General features: G+C 36.0%; 2 protein-coding genes across 5 annotated transcripts in view; one reads left to right on the plus strand and one right to left on the minus strand.

The window, feature by feature from the left end:
- stan (starry night) overlaps positions 1 to 19,844 on the minus strand; it is a 147,505-nt gene that overhangs the window by 57,295 nt on the left and 70,366 nt on the right. For 2 of the 4 annotated variants that reach the window (XM_053747117.2, XM_053747115.2), the window contains one exon: positions 8,715 to 8,738. The exons of the other annotated variants lie outside the window; for them this stretch is intronic. The gene's annotated coding sequence lies outside the window, so the exon portion shown is untranslated. The remainder of the gene's footprint in view (positions 1 to 8,714; positions 8,739 to 19,844) is intronic. 4 annotated transcript variants of the gene reach the window in all.
- On the plus strand, positions 11,178 to 12,399 carry LOC128670888 (uncharacterized). Its single transcript, XM_053746904.1, has 2 exons — positions 11,178 to 12,203; positions 12,358 to 12,399. Exons 1-2 carry the CDS (start codon positions 11,178 to 11,180, stop codon positions 12,397 to 12,399), a joined length of 1,068 nt encoding a protein of 355 aa, XP_053602879.1.

A 19,844-nucleotide genomic window follows, 5' to 3' on the forward strand; every position in this document is an offset into this window, starting at 1 on the left:
CTGTCTTCAAACTTCAAATATCTTTTTTAAAGTCATAAATCCTTCAAATACCATATTTTACACTTGACAACACATTCAACTGTTATATTCTGTATTTTTTGTAATTATTTTTTTGTTTGCAATGAATAACCTCAAAAATGACTACATTTTTTTTGATGAAATCTAGCACAACGAAACGTTCGTGAGAAATATAGGGTAATTTTGTTTTATTATGGATTTACACGAGCGAAGTCGGGACGGGCGTCGTTTAATATTATAATTTCGAAATCGTCTCTTGCAACATCGATTTAGACATGTGATTCAAAACGCTAGCGCCTGTGCCCCGCGTCCACACATTATAGACGAGGTGTCGTTTGTATAAGATCGCTGACAGAGTCCCGGTCCCTCAGGAAATGAAGTGACGCTCCAGGAAACCTAATGACGTTACAGCTCCTCCGAACATTATCCCGGTGTTACAAACGACGCCATTGAGATATGACGCGCAAATTATAACGTGGATAACAGTTTGAATAGACCGTTTAATTTGGAATATTGTTATGTCGGCATACATTATCTCGAAACAGTTATGTACCTTTGTTAATATTCTGTTTGTTACATAGAGATGGAGCTCATCACTTCGACCGACTTCTACAAAATATTTAATATCTCAATATTAAAAAAATATTTATGTAGAAATTATAATAGAAACGACATCTAAAGCGCTTTCGTGGGTCTTAAAAGCATTTGCAAAATGTATGCAAATGGTCGAACTGCATTTATGAGGCTCACGCAAATTCTAAATATTGTGGAAAAACAGACTCTATAACCAGTACAAAGAGATCAATTTGTTATATTAAGACGTGGTATTTAACTACTGGGTTAACGTTTGAGCCTGCCTGCGTTTACAGACACGCATACCTCCTTAGGTACCTATTTCTTTTTTGAAATAATCTTCAATTCACCGGTGCTAGTAGTTTGTAGCTTTTGGAGGGATATTGTAGAATTTAAAATTTGCCCGTGAATATAATTTTCGAAGAAATGCTTTGCATCGGTTTGCATCTTTGCAATGGTTTTAAATTGAAACAAGATACAAGCCATGAAAAAACATGTAACATTGGAATAAAAATAATCAGAAGAATGACTCTCCTTTGACAGTCTCTGCAAAGCGCTCGCGGCTGAGGTTCTCGGAAGCCGATGCGGATATCGGATTAACCCTCTCTCAATCCAATAAACACGCACTTGCAAGCTGTGATATAATTATTTACTTAAGATTGAAATATATAAAATACATGTTTCTCTTCCTTTCTAATCATTGTTGCCGTTTGCGTTTTAAGATATGATGTTCTAGGGTTCTAGGGTACACTATAAATAAATCTTAAATGTTGATTGCTTAGTTTTTAAACTCTAAAGATTTGGCTTAGCTTAATTCTAACCGTGCGCATGCGCAGTCAGGAGGCTCATTAGGATAATATAACTTAGTATTGGAAATTTTATGCGAATAACGTTTGACCTTTAACTGGTCTGCGCCTGACCCTAATGATACATTCCAGTGGGGGTCATTTCACAAGGAATTTAATACTATTGAAGAAATTTTATGAGCTGTAATTCTTCATGTGTATATAGTTAAATAGAATCATGCTATAGTTTGAGGTAAATTTTTTACGTCGTGTATAAATGTATATCATCGTGTTTTTGATTTTATTTGATTTGACCTTTATGAGAAGGCAATAGCGGCGATTTTGCAATACATATGGATAAGTTGATGTGCGGTGGCCTCTCATGTAGCACTTTTTGGCCACAGAGGCCTGACCTAAAATAAATATATTTTAAAATAAGTGGTATCTTCTACGTATAATTTGCGTGGTTGCTAATTAATATAGATCAATTTATATCACTGTATTCATGGGTACCAGGAACTCATGAGAGAGCAACACGTCAAAGGATGGATATCGACAAACAGGCAACAAGCAACGTAAACAGACAAACTATGCTGTCCTGTCTGCAGGTAACTGATTCCTACATGTAACGTGTTTACAAATATCTCAACGTGAAGTGCAAATCAAGTTGCATCCTATATATCTCTTGGTAATAGAGAATTTGCAATTTCGGTAGACTGATGTGTTGATATATTCTGGATTAGTGCAGTTATTGGCATACTACTACGCAACGGATATTTATGAGGGTTTTTTGTTATTGTCTATCATCAATCATAATCGTAAACATGAAATAAGTAAAATTATACATTACAGCCAAACTTTTTTAAATGTTTCAGTATCAAGTATATGTATTGATTGATAAGCTAAATAGTGCATATTAATCGGACCGTTGAACCATAAAACATAGTTCACTGGCTTCGAAGCTCACATGAGCAGGCAGCACATAGAAGCAAAGGTCGGCAGTAATCGGAAAAACCACCATTAAAACCTAGACCACCGTGTACAAACAATTGTCTTATGTATATTGTTATTTTGTTTGTATTTATTGTAAATAACTTGTGTGTGTGTTTTAGTTTACTTCGAATAAATAATTATTCTATTCAAGAGTAAAAAGTTATTTGACACATGCCAGCTACATACTATCGCTGAGCACAGACACGTATGAACGAACATTGTGTAGCTTGCATGAGAGGTTTTATTTACGGCAAGGAAAAACTTGCAATGTATGCCAAATCCCCCAAATCAAAGTTTGACAAACTGTTTGCCGATAGTGTATGAAACGAATTTATTAATAAATGATTTGAAAGACCACAAGTGAAGCGTGCTATTGATTTAACTGGTTTCAATTCATTGGTACCAGAATCGCATGAGCGCGGGTAACACGTAGGAGTCAAAGGTCGGCAGTTATCGGCAAACCGTTTCGCCGCTACACGCACCATAAACAGACCCCACAGTTAGTGAACACCGTTGGAATTCAATTCGTTCACTTCGAAGGCTCTCATCTTATCTATAGCATGGTAGTTCTGGTTCAACGTTGGAGTTACCTAAATTGAAGCGTATCAAGTACAATGTAAGGAATTCAAACGGGAGACAGTCACGCAACTTGGTTTACGAGGAATGCAAGAGCTTTATTTTTATCTAAGTTGCTCGGTTACATGTTATTAACAATGAAAAGAATGTCAGTAGAAGTGATTGTAATAATTTCTAGATTGTTCTTTACGTCGTTAAAATACTGCCCGAAAATGATTTCCGAATTTTCAAAATCCTCTTATCGTAAAATTATACAATCACCATTTCACAAAGTTTTGTATCTCACGGAAACTCGAGTTTTGGCGGCATATTTACCCAAATTATGAAATAAAGATAAAAGTCCCATAACAACAGGGCCGCTAACGCCAAAACTCGCAAACGTGACACCGGATAACATTTTTGCATGTGTCATTAGGAAACTAAACAACAGTCTTAAACCCACTAGAACCAGTATAGAAGACCTTCAGAACGACCCTTATATCTTGGTTATTTAGAGGGTAGGGAGACCATGATATGATGGCGACAGGGACCTTAGGCAGTCATGTTGGAATTGGTCTAAAAGCCTCATCCTCAAATTGCCTCTATAATTAAGTAGCTTAGCAAATGCGAGGCTTAGTAAAGGCCCCGAGCGCTGATTACGTCGAACGATAATCTGTAGATGGAATAAAGATAAGAATATAACTGTTATTTGGCTAAGATTAATTGCATTCCGCGTTGCATTCGCAACTATAACTCTATCACGTTGCATTATATGTATAACTGTTAATACCAAACAATAAACAAAACGATCTACTTCGCTGTTAATAAAAATCTACTAAATGTTATGACACAAAATGATTTTAGTGTAGCAACTAAATTCCAGAATCTAAAATATCATTTTAGAATTACATATTGATAGAAAATTAGTACAACTCTTTGTAGCTTCTTTGTATTTAAGTTGATTGAATTATTAACCGTAATAACAAAAGTTCACACACATCATAAAAATATGAAATCCAATGAAGATGTCATAAAAGATAGCAATTACATAACAAGTTTAACCGTGAAACACGATTAATCTATTAGTCATTAGTTTCGGGCAAAATTGTTTTCATATCGTCGCTATATCGCCAGTCATGACTGTGCGGAGACCGAACATATTCTGCTAAACTATCTGCGAGTCTACAACAGCCCAAATACGTTCACTACTCTGAGATTTATGCGATTTCTCCAACATAGTCCAATAGTTTTCAAGGACTTAGTTGTTTGTTTCTGGGATGTGGTATTCGACTAATTAAACAGTAATGTGGAATGGATTTCTGCTTAAATTATGTGACATTGAACTTACTAATTATTACTTAATATTACTATAATCAAAGATTAGATAGTGTCTGCTTATGGCAGCCGTGCGATTTGATTTATCTATGAGTAATATATTAAAGTTCAAAATTTGATATTGTTTTTTTAAAATTTCGCGCTTTGAACACATAGCTTACCTAACTACATATTATTAGAGACTCAGGAATATTTTTTTAATGAAGCTGATATTTCAATGTCGTTGCAGTCAGTTTAGTCGCAGCCAGCTGGGAGGCATATGCTAAGTCCCGTCAATTACGTGTTTAAAGATCATATTATTACTTCAAATGATCAGGGTGCACAATTCTGTGGATTGATTCATCAATCCATATGGTCCATTTCATGTCCAGTTATATATTTTGTAAGAGTAAATTGAATCTTGAATATATTAAGTTTTATTACATTCTTGCTTAAAGTCACAATATTATTATTAGGATATGACGTCATTAAAGCCTGTGGGCTTTACATCGTGTGCGATGTAAGTATACTTTGAGGTCCACGTATGAGATTATCACAGGTATGAGATTTCCTCGTCTCCCGGCTTAGCCAGCTTTGGTGAGATTGCTTCGATATAATCTTTGAGGATTTCGCTTTTGGCTATGAATTTAAGGTTCACTTATATGAAATAATCACTCATATTTTCTGTAAACATGAAATCTATACCATGACTTGTAGGTTGCTGTATGTAGAATGCTGTATTCATATTCTAAAATTGATCAAATAATTGAAAATAGACATTTTAATTGAACTATCCGACTTTAGTGATTATGTGTTAAAATTCGAACATTAAACATATATTTATAATTTTACTTATGATGTAATACTACTAGTAGTACTGTAATACTAAATTGGTCTAGTTTTGATATAATTATAACATCAAAAAGTTCTGGAGACGAGCGATTCTAATTTTATCCTCATATAGCATTCCATTACCATATGTATTAATGTTTATTAAATCTTTTGATGCAAATGGGAACTTGAACGATATCCTTATTATGATCGATTACAATTTTTCTATTCCAGTTATTGCGAAGTCACTATCATCTGAGTAAAATTCGTTTATTGGATTTTCAAAGGCCAGTATTTAATATCCAATTGGATCACCCCGGGCAGTATCGATATTGCATAAAATGTTCTCTTTGGGAAGATGTGCGTGCAAGCCGTTTCGATATTAGCATCGATATGGATTTCCGCTGCACATAAAACGATTTGTTGTTTGCCAGATGAAGTGAATTGCATCGAGAATTGTACGTCAAAGTTGCTTTCCGAAATGTTTTATAACCAGATTTATTAGATTGCCTTTGTTCAGCGAGTATGAATAATTCAACAAATACATAAAAAACCTAGGTAATATAATTCAATTTTGACAGCTTTAGTAGTTTACCTTCCTTCTGTTAGTATGACATGAATTACCCACAAATACATTAAAAACACAATAAAAAACCTTCATTCAGTTTAGGTATTATTAGTTGCATTTTCAACAAACAAACAAATAGGGAGTTTATTTTTGACTGTAGACGATTTTTGTATACTTAAATCTTCGCAATTGTGCTTTCGTAAATGTATGCTTTCCCTGCACCGTATTGCGTCGCTGTGAATTTGCCAGAAAACGGAGACATCTTTTTACAGGCTTGCTTCATTGTGTATTTGTCGCCCACCTGGTTCGTGATGGACGCTAAAATATTCCTTATATGCAGGAGAAATATGAGAAAAGTTTACGTAATATTTTTTAAAACCATTTCAGGTCTCAAAAGATACAGGGAGACGTACTTTCACACCGTTATACCTACAATTTTTTCTTGTATGAAAGTTGTTACTATCCTACTCGGTTATGATGTTTATTGAGCCAGGTTATTCAACTAAAGGAGGATGGGATATCCATAAACTTCATGTGTTGTAATTATTATATTAAATTCTGACAGCCCATAGGATATAAGATAAATATAATAGTACTTAGCCGAAAGCAAAGTTGCAAAAATAAATAATAAATATATAAGGACAAATCACACAGATTGAGCTAGCCCCAAAGTAAGTTCGAGACTTTTATAGGATACTAACTCAACAATACTATATATATAGATAAATATCCGAGACCCGGGCCAATCAGAAAAAGATCATTTACCATTAAGACCCAAACGGGGATCGAACCCGGGACCTGTTCAGAGGCAAGCACTTATCTGTACCACTGCGCCGCAGAGGTCGTCGAAAAAACTAAATAAAGATTGGTCTACGTGTTTTTTTTATTTTATTTATTTATTTTACGTTGCTAAATATTATCTTCGATGTGTTTGTATCTTCATTGATATCTGAATTAAGCAACGGGAATTGGATTTCAACTATTTACACCATTTCTTATGAGCATTCATTACTAAGGTTATAAGTCATAGTAATTAATGCAATTATGATGACCCGCGTGTTAAACTTAGTTTCAATTATCTTATACCTACCTGAGTTCGTTCACCCAACTGAAGATTCCAGCATTGCGAAAGCATTTGACCAAGGCACGTCACTCCGATTAGGTACAATGGCAACGGAACCCCACGTGGGGTCTATTTCATCATCGAAAAGTTAAAGTTAGTCCGCAGTGTCAACAGAAAATGAGCGTGAAAAGAGGTGTGCCAATTTAATAACAATTTTAAAGTCACGCTATAAGTTTCGATTTCGTATGACTTGTACGCGTATATGCGTACCTTATGTACGTTGGTGCTATTACTTATTCTGTGTCTGAACTTACCGTTTTAAGACGTCGTAAACCAGTTTAATGGCGTAAGTACATTTATTTATGACCCTGTCTGCCTCTGAAATATTGTTTCTCAGGAAAAATATTGCGCTAAATGCGACTTAAACTGCATTTGAAGTCTACGTAAATCGAATGCACTGTGCGAATAAATATTACTAGAAAGTACATTTACTTTGTAAGGATTGCCTAATGAAGATCGCAGCATCTCCTAGCTAGGTTAGGTTAATATTTTTTTCTACACAACAGAAACAAAATTATAAGGAGCCATCGTAATGTTGTTAAGTGAATAATAGGATAGAAAATGAATCTATGAGCCAGCTCTGCAATGCAATATGGTTCTAGTGGAGAATAAAGCCAATCTTGGGCTCTTAGCCAATTATTAGCATATCCTGCAATTATACAATTTGGAGAGCCCGCATAAATAGACTGAGGATATGAGAGAATGAATGAATGAGTATTTATTTGCTTTTGAAGACAATAATAGACGGTTCAACAAAATATAGATCGCATGTTCAGCCATTGTCATCAGCATGCAAATAGTTTTACAAAAAATATCAATTGACATATTTAATGTTTATCAATTTTTATTGAAGCTAAAAAATAAAAGATTGTGTAGCCACAACCCTCAGGAATAGGACATCTAAATCATTGTACTTTTCGTAGCCGATTCGATCAAATTAAAATAGTCTTATGTCTAGTGTTTCCAGTTTATGAAACAAGAAAATATTTCTACAAAAAAAAAAACAAGATGTTTTTATAAAAACAGACATATAAAAAGTCGTTAATGAGGAAAGGCCGCCACAAATGGAGTTAGCTCTTGGCTTTCTCGAAACTTCTGTTCAGACGCCGGAATATTTACAGAAAGCGCGGGAAAACTGCGGAACGCGCTCTATTCAATGGTGTCTGGCGCTAGCATTGCTTTTTTGTTTTCCCAAGACCTTTGAATTGAGTTTTAATTTCTTCTAATTTAATTTCAGCCAGTATTTTTCTCTGATTGAAATTAATGGACGGGAAGTCTGATATTCTCTTTATAGTTCTTTGGTGACACCTATCTTTCGTAGACACAGAAAGCTTTATTTACACATTAGTCGATTTCCTAGAAGAGAAACAACAAATACTGTCTCACCTCTTTCATGCAAAAGATTAACTGAATACGTTCAATACAAAGGCAGAGTTAATCTTATACATATATAAACTAAATATTGAATGACGAAAGTTAACTCCTGATTTTAATTATTGATGCAGAAGGGAGCACAAGGGGGAAGCACTTCAGCAATTTGGGATGGTGCGCGCTTGACTTACTTTCCACACATGAACAATCTCCAAACGTGCCATTGACAGAGGTCCGTATAATAGAGAGAGGCACTTCAGTTTTTGTTGGGCGAAAAAACAGTGAAATCTGGCAATTTTGGGATCGATTTCATCCTTAGAGTTTGATGGAATGAATAAAGTGAGTGTACTTCACGTATAATATTGCTGAGTGGCCAATCTCAAGAATCTTATAGTATAGATAGACACGTATAAGCATGAAAATGTAATATTGGAACACTCGTTATGTTTTTTAATTAGACTCATATTAATATTAGAGTTGTATTAGATATTTAATTTTCTTATATAATAAAAATAAATTGTAATAATCTTTGGACTGTAGTTATGACCGTTCCGTTATCTAAATTAGGAATTAAGTTACTTACATTTAGACTCCCTTCTTAAATAATCTGAAAGGAAGCAGACAAATAGGGTTAGCCAAAATGGAAAAAATATGCTTAAACTATATTCGTGGCCTGTTTTTATACTAACATTGTCATCTAAACCTTGGTTCCAACCCATCCAAACAATATATATATTGTTTATATGTTCCTTATAAATTGTTTATATGCTCTTGTACAAGTATGAACAAGTGAAGAAACCCAAGAGTATTTATACAAATATTCGTACTCATGGGTTCCGATATAAATTAACGATATACGCAACAATGAATTTATGAAATCAAAACTAAAAGTCGTGTGGTTTGTGCAAACAAATGCTGTGACGTAAGGTAATTGTTGTACCGTGAAGTTCAGCGCTAATACGCTGATTCTGAATCTGGTACAGAGAACGAATTAATATTCAATTTTCTGAAAAGCTAAAAAATTACTGACATTTTTATTCAACTCATTAAACACAGATAAATCTTGTATTGAATAAATCATTTAAAAAAATACAGAACACATCAAAAATCTTTTATCGTTTCAAGCTCTCCCACTTTTCATATGGTAATATAAGCTGCGGAAAACCGAAGTGAAGTGAAGAAATAATTGCATTGGTTTGCAAGCATTTATTGGCTTTGATTGCCCCTCATGTCTGCAATTAAGTCGTTTCGATTAATCAGAATCTATATAATATTTTCTTGTTTGATTATACTTTCTAGATTTGCAATAGTTTTGAATATTACAGATATAAAATGATATTTTAATTGATTTATTAAATCAACTTATTTGCGGATATGCGACATTGTACGCTCAGTGTGCAAAAATAAAAACAATTGTAATAACTTTTTTGTTATCGGTATTTGCAATCAAATGTATCTCGTGGATTTGGTTCAATGGTTAAACACGATATGTAATGTTTGTACAGTAATGTTAACATAAAAAAATAATGTTATTTTGGGTGTTTATTTTTAATTTTGTGGGATTGTTGTCGTAGGTAAATTGGGTTCAACAGAAAATAATTTTACTGTTTACGAGAAGTTGTTACTGTTGTACGAGAAGAGATAGCCTCTTCTCGTATATCCACAGTAAAATTATTTTTTAAAAGCATTTTTTACTTACAATGTTGTGGAATGTAGTTCTGTCCTAGAATAGTATCACTCAATATCTACCCGTGGATGTCGTGTGAGTCTACTGAGAGACACAGTTTTGGTAACTGATAGGCAACAATACAAACATAGTAAGTACAGTAAAATCATAGCCGTACCTTTAAAATTAAAGCTTATTTTTGTTTATTATTTTAATACACTAATTAGTCAGTCATAAACTACCAACAAAATATTCAGTATTCTACCATTACGTGATTACACTAGGAGTCAAATTGCAGTTGTTTCGATTCGACCACCACACTCACTAACTGCGCTACCGACTATTTGGTATAAACTCATACAACTTTAACTGGTGTTTCAAACTCAACGGATGCATCCACTAGTTTGTTAATGGCTAGTCTGTGTGCTAAACTACTATGCAATCAGAAAGATTGGTCATTTATGATATATTGTGGGCTCAATCCCGTGTGCTCTCGGTTACGATCTTGACTCTGACGCAACGAAGTGCGCGTGTTCCTTTAAGTTTTGAAGATTAGTGAACATGGCCGATGAATGAAACCTATACAAGATTTTAAGTTAGACCATCCGTTATACAACTAAGAAAAAAAACCGCATCAAATTCCATCCAATAGTTTTTACGTTTTGCGCGAACCAATATAGCCCACTTATAGTTTTATTATATGTATGTATACATACGTTCACGAATTTCGTCCTTTGTTTAATTTGTGTATATGATATAGGTATTGTTATATCAGTATAATATCTATATATTACACCCACCAAGAACAATTCCGTTACGTCTAAATTGCCGAAATTAGTTCAACTTTAATAAAACACGTAAGTTACGAGTTACATTTGCATAATATCCGAATTCCTATTCTGTGAAAGGCCTTATGGTTTAACTGAAACTTGTGGCCGATTCTTAATTAACATCTGACTAGGTTAATTCGAGCATAGAATAAGTAATAATACTAAACCACAGAAGGGTCACTGTCCAACAAGACATAAATTAAAAAAATTACAGCGCATCTCTTTCTCTCTCATCTGAGTGTTTTCTCCATTTTGCTGTCTCATGTTTTCTTATTCACTTTACTGATTATTGGCATGCATGTTACTTATGCTTCATCAAGACACCAAAAACTTTTAAGGGTGGCCTTTTCTGCCAGAACCTGGTGGAAAAGACAGACAGAATGAATAGGTATACTTAACGCGCATACTAAATTATGTTCACTGTCATCAGATGAAATCTTCCCACATGATATAGCACGAGAGCTCATATTCCATTGATGCCCTTAAATTCAATTCTGCGCGGTGCGCGCGTTGTGTGAGTGCGTGCTTTGCGTGCATTATTTTTGTGACAATGTCGAAATTGTTAAAGTGTTCGTCGTGTAACATTGTGATAAACGAAGTGTTAGCTTTTATATCAAATAAAATTGAAGTGATGGACGAAGAAAGTCTTGGTCGTCTATGTGTTACCGGTTTTTCGGAAAATGATATAAAGCTTGCTAAGGATCTATTATTTGAGTCCATATCAACGGCAAAAAGAAAAAAGATAAGAAAGAGGCAGGGAAAAGCTCTTAGAGATATCGACGACATTATTTGTGTTCTCAAAGAATTACGTCCTGAAGAAATACCCGTTTTTGTCGCCAGAGAGTTGCACAAATTGCCACCAGTGACATTTGACCATGTCGATGTAACTCGGTTATTAAAAGACAACTTAAAGATGCGCTATGATATAGACTATTTAAAAGAGGAGTGTGTCTCCAAAAGGCAATTGGAGGAGCTAAAATTGGAGATTGAGAATTTGAAAAAAGCTTCCATTGTTAACAACTTTCAAAGTAAAGTAAACTATAAGCGAGGGGCGTGCTTAGTGGACAGTTTTGAATATGATAGTGGCCCCATGGGATTGCCTCCAGCACATATTGAACAAGACATATCAATAAATCATCATCTTTCGTCAAAAAATGTCTGCAGGTACCGCCCAATAATTGAAGGTAGTGTAGAATCACTTACGCCAACGCAAACTATGAACGTATCTAAGAGCGATGTCGACGCCGGATCAGCTGACAAACCGGTAGCGGACCGTGATACTTGCGATGCATTGATGACTCATGACGTCTGCTTATCGCCCGAGCCTGCTCCGCCGCGACACACTGCCGGCCCGAACCAGACCGATCTATGCGAAATAAAAACACTGACATCGTCAGAACTTCTACCGGAGGGTGAGTCGACGTCAGAAGAGGGGAAGTGGATACCGGTGCAAAACAGAAAGCGTAATCGATTTGCAGCAAAAAGAGGAAGTGCAGTGGTTGGCGATAGCACCAACTTTAAGGCCGCCGCTACTAAGGTTGCTATTTATATTTACAACGTTTCGAAGGCAACGACAGTGAGTGACATTGCTAACTATGTACATAAAAAAGTAAACATTCCTGTTACGCTAGTAAAAGTGAATATGAAAGTATTGAAGGATTATGATGCCTATAAAGTATTCGTTCCCAAACAAAATATTGATTTGTTTTTGAAAAATGATTTTTGGCCAGAGGGAATTGCATTCCGACGTTTTATCGACTTTGGTGGAATGAACGGAGGCTTACCCGGATTATCGAGTAAAAATACACATAAATAATGTCAGTTACAACAACAACTAAAATGATTAGTTTTAACTGCAAAAACGTAGTGCGATCAGTGGATTGTGTGAGATCCTTGTGTCAGAAGGCCGACATAGTTGCGCTTCAAGAGACGTGGCTACTACCGCATGATATCCAGTTTCTGGGCAGCATAGACGACAACTTCGCGTTTACAGGCAATTCTGCCGTGGACACATCCGCTGGAGTGCTGAGAGGTCGACCGTATGGGGGAGTTGCGTTGTTGTGGCGGAAAGCGGTATTCCCGTGTGTATCAGTGCTAACATGCAGAAGTGTGCGTCTCGCGGCTATTAAAATAACACAGGGTGAGCGTTCGTTTTTGGTTATAACAGTGTACATGCCAACCGATTGCAAAGAAAATTTAGTTGAGTTTACGGAGTGCATGAGTGAAATCTACGCTATTGTTGAAAGTAATGATGTGGAAACAGTGTTCATTCTGGGCGACTTCAACGCACATCCCGGTGAGCAATTTTCCTTAGAACTATTGAATTTTTGTACTGAACAGTATTGGTCGTGCATTGACATGGACTTATTACCAAGCGATACCTATACTTTTGTTAGTGACGTGTATGGGTGTTTGAGGTGGCTAGACCACTGCGTAGTGACTGCTGCGGCCCGTGCAACCGTATTGAATGTGTCAGTAGTCCATGGTGTGTATTGGTCTGATCACATCCCAATGTCAATTGAGTGTAATATTAATGCTATCAAGCCTAAAATATTGTTATCAAATACTCCGCAGAATACAGTACGTTGGGGGGAAAGGGATACGTGTCAGATAGATAAATATCATGAATTTTGTCATTCCAAGCTTAAAGAAATTCATTTTCCGTCCGAATTTATGGAATGTGCTGATAAATTGTGTCCTGATCGAAATCATAAATTATTAATTGACGAATTGTACAACAATATCGTCTGTATTCTCTCGGAGGCTGCTCAGATTACATATAGAGGTGCTAGAAATAAGAAGAAATTTCAGTGCGTTCCTGGCTGGAATAAACATGTCAGTGGCGCTCATAGGGAGGCTCGGTATTGGTATAAAACTTGGTTAACTTATGGTAAACCTGGCACAGGTTATATTTATTCAAAAATGTGTGAATCAAGAAAATCATTCAGGTCTAAACTAAAGTACTGTCAAGATAATGAAAAACAGATAAAACTTAATATAATTGCTCAAAATCATAGTAAAAAACAGTTTGGGAAATTCTGGAAAAACACTAACAGACTCAACCCTACACCGAGTCTCCCTGTGAGCGTGGCGGGTGTAACGGACCCACGTGATATCGCAAATGTTTTTCGGCGACACTTTCAGGTTCAGCCACATCTCGAACCAGTGACGAGGGTGCAAGATGCTGAGTGTAGTCATGAGACAGGTCAGATTGTGCGTTTTTCTGCGAAGGAGATATCCATTATTATTGATAAAATGGACAGAGGCAAGTCTCCTGGACATGACGGCCTCAGCATTGAGCACCTGAAGCACGCAGGAGTGCACCTTCCCAGGGTTCTGGCCTTATTGTTTAATTTATGTATTAGACATTGTCACCTGCCCGCCGATTTAATGTATACAGTTGTCGTACCTATATTGAAAAATAGAACTGGTGATGCTTCAGATCTGACGAACTATAGGCCTATCTCACTCGCCACTGTAATAGCCAAAGTACTGGACAGTCTGCTTGACAAACATTTGGGAGCGCATATTGACTTGCACGATAACCAATTTGGCTTTAGACCTGGCCTGTCTACCGAAAACGCGATCCTATGTCTCAAGCAAACTGTGCAGTATTATACAAAGAGGAAGACACCAGTTTTTGCCTGTTTCCTGGACTACTCAAAAGCGTTTGATTCCATCGCATATGATGTACTCTGGGAAAAGATGGCTAACGACACTACGCTGCCTCGGGATGTTATATCAATATTTAAATATTGGTATAGTAACCAGAGGAATAGTGTGAGGTGGGCTGGCGTGCACTCGGACGTATATAGGTTGGAATGCGGGGTGAGGCAGGGGGGAATGAGCTCACCGAAGCTGTTCAACCTGTATATGAACCGACTGATTGGGGAGCTCAACAGCACCAACATAGGTTGTCACATAGACGGGGTGTGTATTAACAACATTGGATACGCCGACGATATGGTGCTGTTGAGCCCTTCGATCGGTGCACTGCAGAGGCTGATAAACATCTGCGAGACGTATGCGGAATCTCATGGGCTCAGATATAATGCCCGCAAAAGTGAATTTTTAATTTTCAAGTCTGGGGCTAAAACTTATACCACTACGCCAGTACGGGTGTGTGGCACAGAATTGAACAAAGTGGATAAGTTTAAGTATCTGGGCCATTGGATAACCGATACGTTAAGTGATAACTTGGATATTGAGCGCGAGCGCAGAGCGATGGCTGTGCGCTGTAATATGTTAGCCCGCAGATTCGCGCGTTGTAGCAAGGATGTTAAGGTGACACTTTTTAAAGCTTACTGTCAGTCCTTCTACACGTGCAGTCTGTGGGCGGACTATACGCAGCGCGCATACAACGCTTTGCGCGTTCAATACAATGACGCGTTCAGAATATTGTTTGGGCTGCCGCGTTTTTGCAGCGCGTCTAAAATGTTTGCCGACGCCAATACTGATTGCTTCTATGCAATTATTAGAAAGCGATGTGCGGCTCTTTTAATGCGATTACGTTCCAGCTCAAATAATATTATCCGTGTCCTAACCGACCGATGGGACTCCCCATTACTGTCTCACTGGATTCGTCTTCACACCACGGTGGATGTACAAATACCGGTGACCAGGGGGTGGGATCCTAGCTGGTAGGACGTACTGTTTTGTGTCTTATGTGTGATATTTTTGGATAAGTACTGTTTTCTGTTACTAACACTAGTTTTAAGTTACTTTGTAAATTACTAACAATATATGGATTACGTCCGAAATAAACATTTATTTATTTATTTATTTATTATTTAAATATATAAATCTGTGGATTCCCTACCACTACTCCATTGGAATTACTTTAGAAGAATTATATGAAAATGAATCCCCATGAGGGGCCGGCAGCAACAATACCTCGACTTCTGAGTGACTCCCCTGATTCGACCTCAGAAGGCGGGCGCTCATAAAATTGGCATGTTTATTATATCCCTGGCTTTCCATGGTTCAATTACAAAGGGGGTTTCATAATAAAAGTTGTCCGGACGGCGAAAACAAGAATTTTCCTTGGTATACTGAATATACTTTTAGGCAGAACACTTTTTGAATCTTTTGAATTTTGAATTGCCGGGATGAAATCTTTTCATTGTGTTCTTTTCTGTGTATTTCGCCTTGTCACGTGTTTATCGACAAACTTTTTAATAACTTAAGGAACGAAAAGCTAAATATTTGAATAGGTAATACATTCACTAAGCTATTGCAGTCACGATCACTATCATTCTAGGTTTATTAAAACAAGGATTTTGTATGACGAGGGATATAATCATTAGCGAATCGCTATCACTCCAATCATTGAATTAAATTCAGAGTTATCACGCTATTAGTAGACCATCTGTGCCCAAATGGGGACGCACCCTCTTTACAATCGGACATGTCGTTTGTCGATTACTCTTCTGACCATTAATCACTACGAATTTAATTTAATTTATCACACGAGCCTGCCTGGCAATCACTAATTCTATGGTAATCGTCGTAAATTAAATAATGATCGTATGAAATGAATACATTTTGTAAATACTTTAATTATGGTATGAGCAGAGCTTTTGATCCGGCCTTGAGACACAACCATGACTAGAACGTGGGAAATATAAAATTGTTTTTTTGAAAATATTAGTTCATAGTTTTCTTTCAATAAATATACTTACCAATGTGCCATGTAGCTGAAGTATAATCTTTTTGATACGCCTACAATGCCTGTAGAGTTATTTTCTTCATTTAAACAGCGACCCCTTCTTCATAATATTTCATTTCTGGCTAATTAGATCGCGCAGAGGAGGCTTCTTCTAATGTTTTATTGTTTTTATAATGTCTTTTGCGAAAATAAGAATATGCTCAAAATACGGTAATAATATGGCTAAAATGTTTTCCGATTAGATTTACAGATGAAAACTATGATTAAATTCGTATCTCACGACTTAATTATTCCTGCTAAAAAAACTGTACTACCTCTAATAATAAATTACACACTTAGTCAGTTAGTTCTCCCTATTTTGTTTGTAACAAAGATATTTTCATGAGATAAATGATAGTCAATAGTCATGTCAAAATAAAAATTTGGCCTCTATCTACAATCTAAAATCTACCTTGAGAGAAATTCTCTTCTCGGACAAGAACTCTGTTTATGTGTTGATTACAGAGGTAAGTAACAGCAGTTAGCAAGTTTCATGTCCGTGAAGTAACATTGCCAACACGTGTGCTATCAAAGTCGTCAGCGAATGAAATGAATTGCTGGAGAGTTGTTGACTTGTAAGAAAAAAATAACGAGAGTGCAGAAATAAATCACGATGTTATCGCGAATAAAAAGGTAGATGTGTCAAGCAATGTGATCTTGTCTAATTTTCTCAATGCGATTCAGTCGTTGAGAGCGTTCAGTAAATTGGTTTATTACCAAAATGTTAGATACTTTAGAAGAAGATCATCGCTTGAGGTTTCCTTGCTAACTATTCCAAATGAAATATATTGACTACTGTTATGGGAGCGGTCACAAAAATGCAAATTTACATTTGGAGAATAGTACTAATAGTATTTGGCACTTGGACTCATTTTTACAAAGTAGAATAATTTATGATATTTTTGCCGATTAAATATAAAGTAGTACTTACTCGTTCAAGTTGTTTCCTTCTGCCTTCTCTTTATTGAGTACAAAAAGTTCCTCAATTTAGGAAACTTGTTCGAGTCGAGAGCGTCGAGTGTACTTATGACAAGAGAATTGTTTTGTTGAGAATATTTACTTGTGTGGATTTTCTTACTTTGTACTACGTAAGCGTAACACTAAGTGAACGGTAACGCAACCACCAGGTAAAAGGTATTGTCTTTTTGTGCTCTTAACTAGTTAGACCAGTTCCTCAAAAACCCTAAGAGGTAATTGTACTTACAAAGTTTTAAAACTGATATACAGAAACAGTAAGTCTTTATTCCTTAGATAGAGCCCCAGTCGCAACATTCGAACATAAAACTAAACCTTAAAGTGTACGATACAAATATTGTTAAGGTCAGGTCCTTAATGATTGATAAATGTTATTATAATTTGAACGATTTTTTTAATGATAGACTCAGATAATTGTTTTGTGAGATGATAGCATGCTCTCCATTTAAATTAGCATACCCGTGGACGGTGATACATTAATTTTTTCTTTTAACACCACATTGTAAAAAAAATGAAAACTCATGTTTTTGCAAATAAATAATATTTGTCGGGTGTCGACTCTGCGCGATCGACGGGTTCAACTAAAAAAAACAAGCTGCCGTAAAATTACTTTTCGATGATACTATGAGGTTCTTACTCGCACGCATTATCACTCCTGGTGATCTCGGTACAGTCACCAGAATAGTCCCTACACTACATCAACGGTGTCGTACGCGATTCGAATAACAATGGAGAGGGCAAGTGCATTTGTCTTTTTTTCGGCATCTTTACGATTGTAATCTTGCGTTTACCGCCCGTAAACCCAAATGGCAGGCCCGAATCGAATTGGTACCTCAAGCTTATTGAGACGCATGACTATACCGAGTAATGACTACAAAAAGCATAATTACTGTTTGTGGCAAGTTTTAGTTACAATAATAAAGAAAGTTTTTAGGAAACTGTAAAGTTGCCGTGGAAAATTAATTACACTGAGTTAGGTATTGCCTGTTTTTTAATAGTCTATCGTGTCTTACTTTGCATAAGCATCCCCTCTACTTCGCCCTCCATCCCTGTCTTTTTCGTATCTTCTCCAATACCTACCTTATCCATCACATCTAGGTTGTCCGACCATCTTGTTCTAGCGGACTTTCGTCGCAGGGATTCTGTGGTTATTTTAACCAACCTTTTCTCATCCTGCAAATGTGGCCCGCCCAGTCCCACTTGAGTTTTGCTGCCTTCCTCTGTACATTCATAATTTTTAGCTCTCATAGAGCATATATTATTTTTATTTGAAAATAACAATGTGATTATGAAGAAATTTCTACCGTAGGTAGCATAAATAAAGGCTTGAAAAGGAACACTACGAATTGAAAGAAATATGAATTGCGTAGCTTTGCTGACCCAATTACTAATTGAATAGGTTCATTGCATCACTAATTGGAATATCGTTTAATATTTATTAATTTCACATTGAATTTTTCTTTTTTATCTGATATTGCCCATGCAAGTAAATTTAACATCAATGGATTGTAGGTATTTTTAACTGTTATTTTGTTGTGTAGGCCAAGGAAAGAAAAAATAACAGATCACAACAAATTGAGAACATACCCCCTTTTAAAAGTCGGTTAAAAATAAAGGAAATCAAATAAAAAATATATATAGAATAAACTTTTTTGCTACAATAATTAGAAATCCAACCCAACATCTATGCTCAAGGCCATTTGATTTTCATAGTTCAGTAATATAAGGATAAGGATGTGGTTGAAATTACAAAGAAAAATCATCCAATTAAAATACTTGGAAGTCGAGCACATGAACTGGCGAGATAAGAAGCGCTAAGTCGACGACTTAGACGAACTCGGGGTCGACTTAACATCTATCTTTTCTCCGTTAGTGGGAAATGCGGGATTCATCGCTCTGTCCGTACATAAAATAAGCAGAGCATAGAATATACACATTTGATTATTGGATCGAGGGTTAAAAACAAGCAAAAAGAAGGGTGTTATAAGTTTTACCGCGAAGTGTACCTGTCTGTCTGTGTACGTGGCATCGTAGCTCATCAACGGGTGAACCGATTGGGATGTGTTTTTTTTTATTGATAGATTAATTTTTATGTGGTGTTTGTTAGATATGTTTGATCAAAATTGGTTCAGCCATTCAAAAATTGTAGCGAAATGAATATTGAAAGATGTTTTTTTTAATTTGTCTAACAAATAAACTAGTTAACACGAATAATTTTTCATCATTTTATTTGTATTAAAATATTTATGTCATAGATATTAGTTTATATTAACATTTTCTGTATGACCCAAACGTCGACTGTCAGATAATGCATTTGGATTATTTGTACTTTTATAAATTATATTTTATGTAATAAAGCATCACTCATTTCGAGTTTCGCAATTCTTGGCTCTGTCGAAGGCATAAAGACAGACACTGAATTTTTATTCTATACATCACCAGAATCGATTACGTTATCAATTGGTTAAACTAAGATATCAACTATATATAGTGATGAACATTTACGATTTTAGTAAACGATATTCATATCAATCT

This window comes from Plodia interpunctella, chromosome 6 (assembly GCF_027563975.2).
Source record: "Plodia interpunctella isolate USDA-ARS_2022_Savannah chromosome 6, ilPloInte3.2, whole genome shotgun sequence".
Lineage (NCBI taxonomy): Eukaryota > Metazoa > Arthropoda > Insecta > Lepidoptera > Pyralidae > Plodia > Plodia interpunctella.

Bases quoted from the DNA above. Each gene is read 5' to 3' on its own strand.
- LOC128670888 (XM_053746904.1), top strand. From the start codon at position 11,178: ATGTCGAAATTGTTAAAGTGTTCGTCGTGTAACATTGTGATAAACGAA. The intron at 12,204-12,357 runs GTGAGTGACATT...ATTTTTGGCCAG, and splicing joins ACGTTTCGAAGGCAACGACA to AGGGAATTGCATTCCGACGT.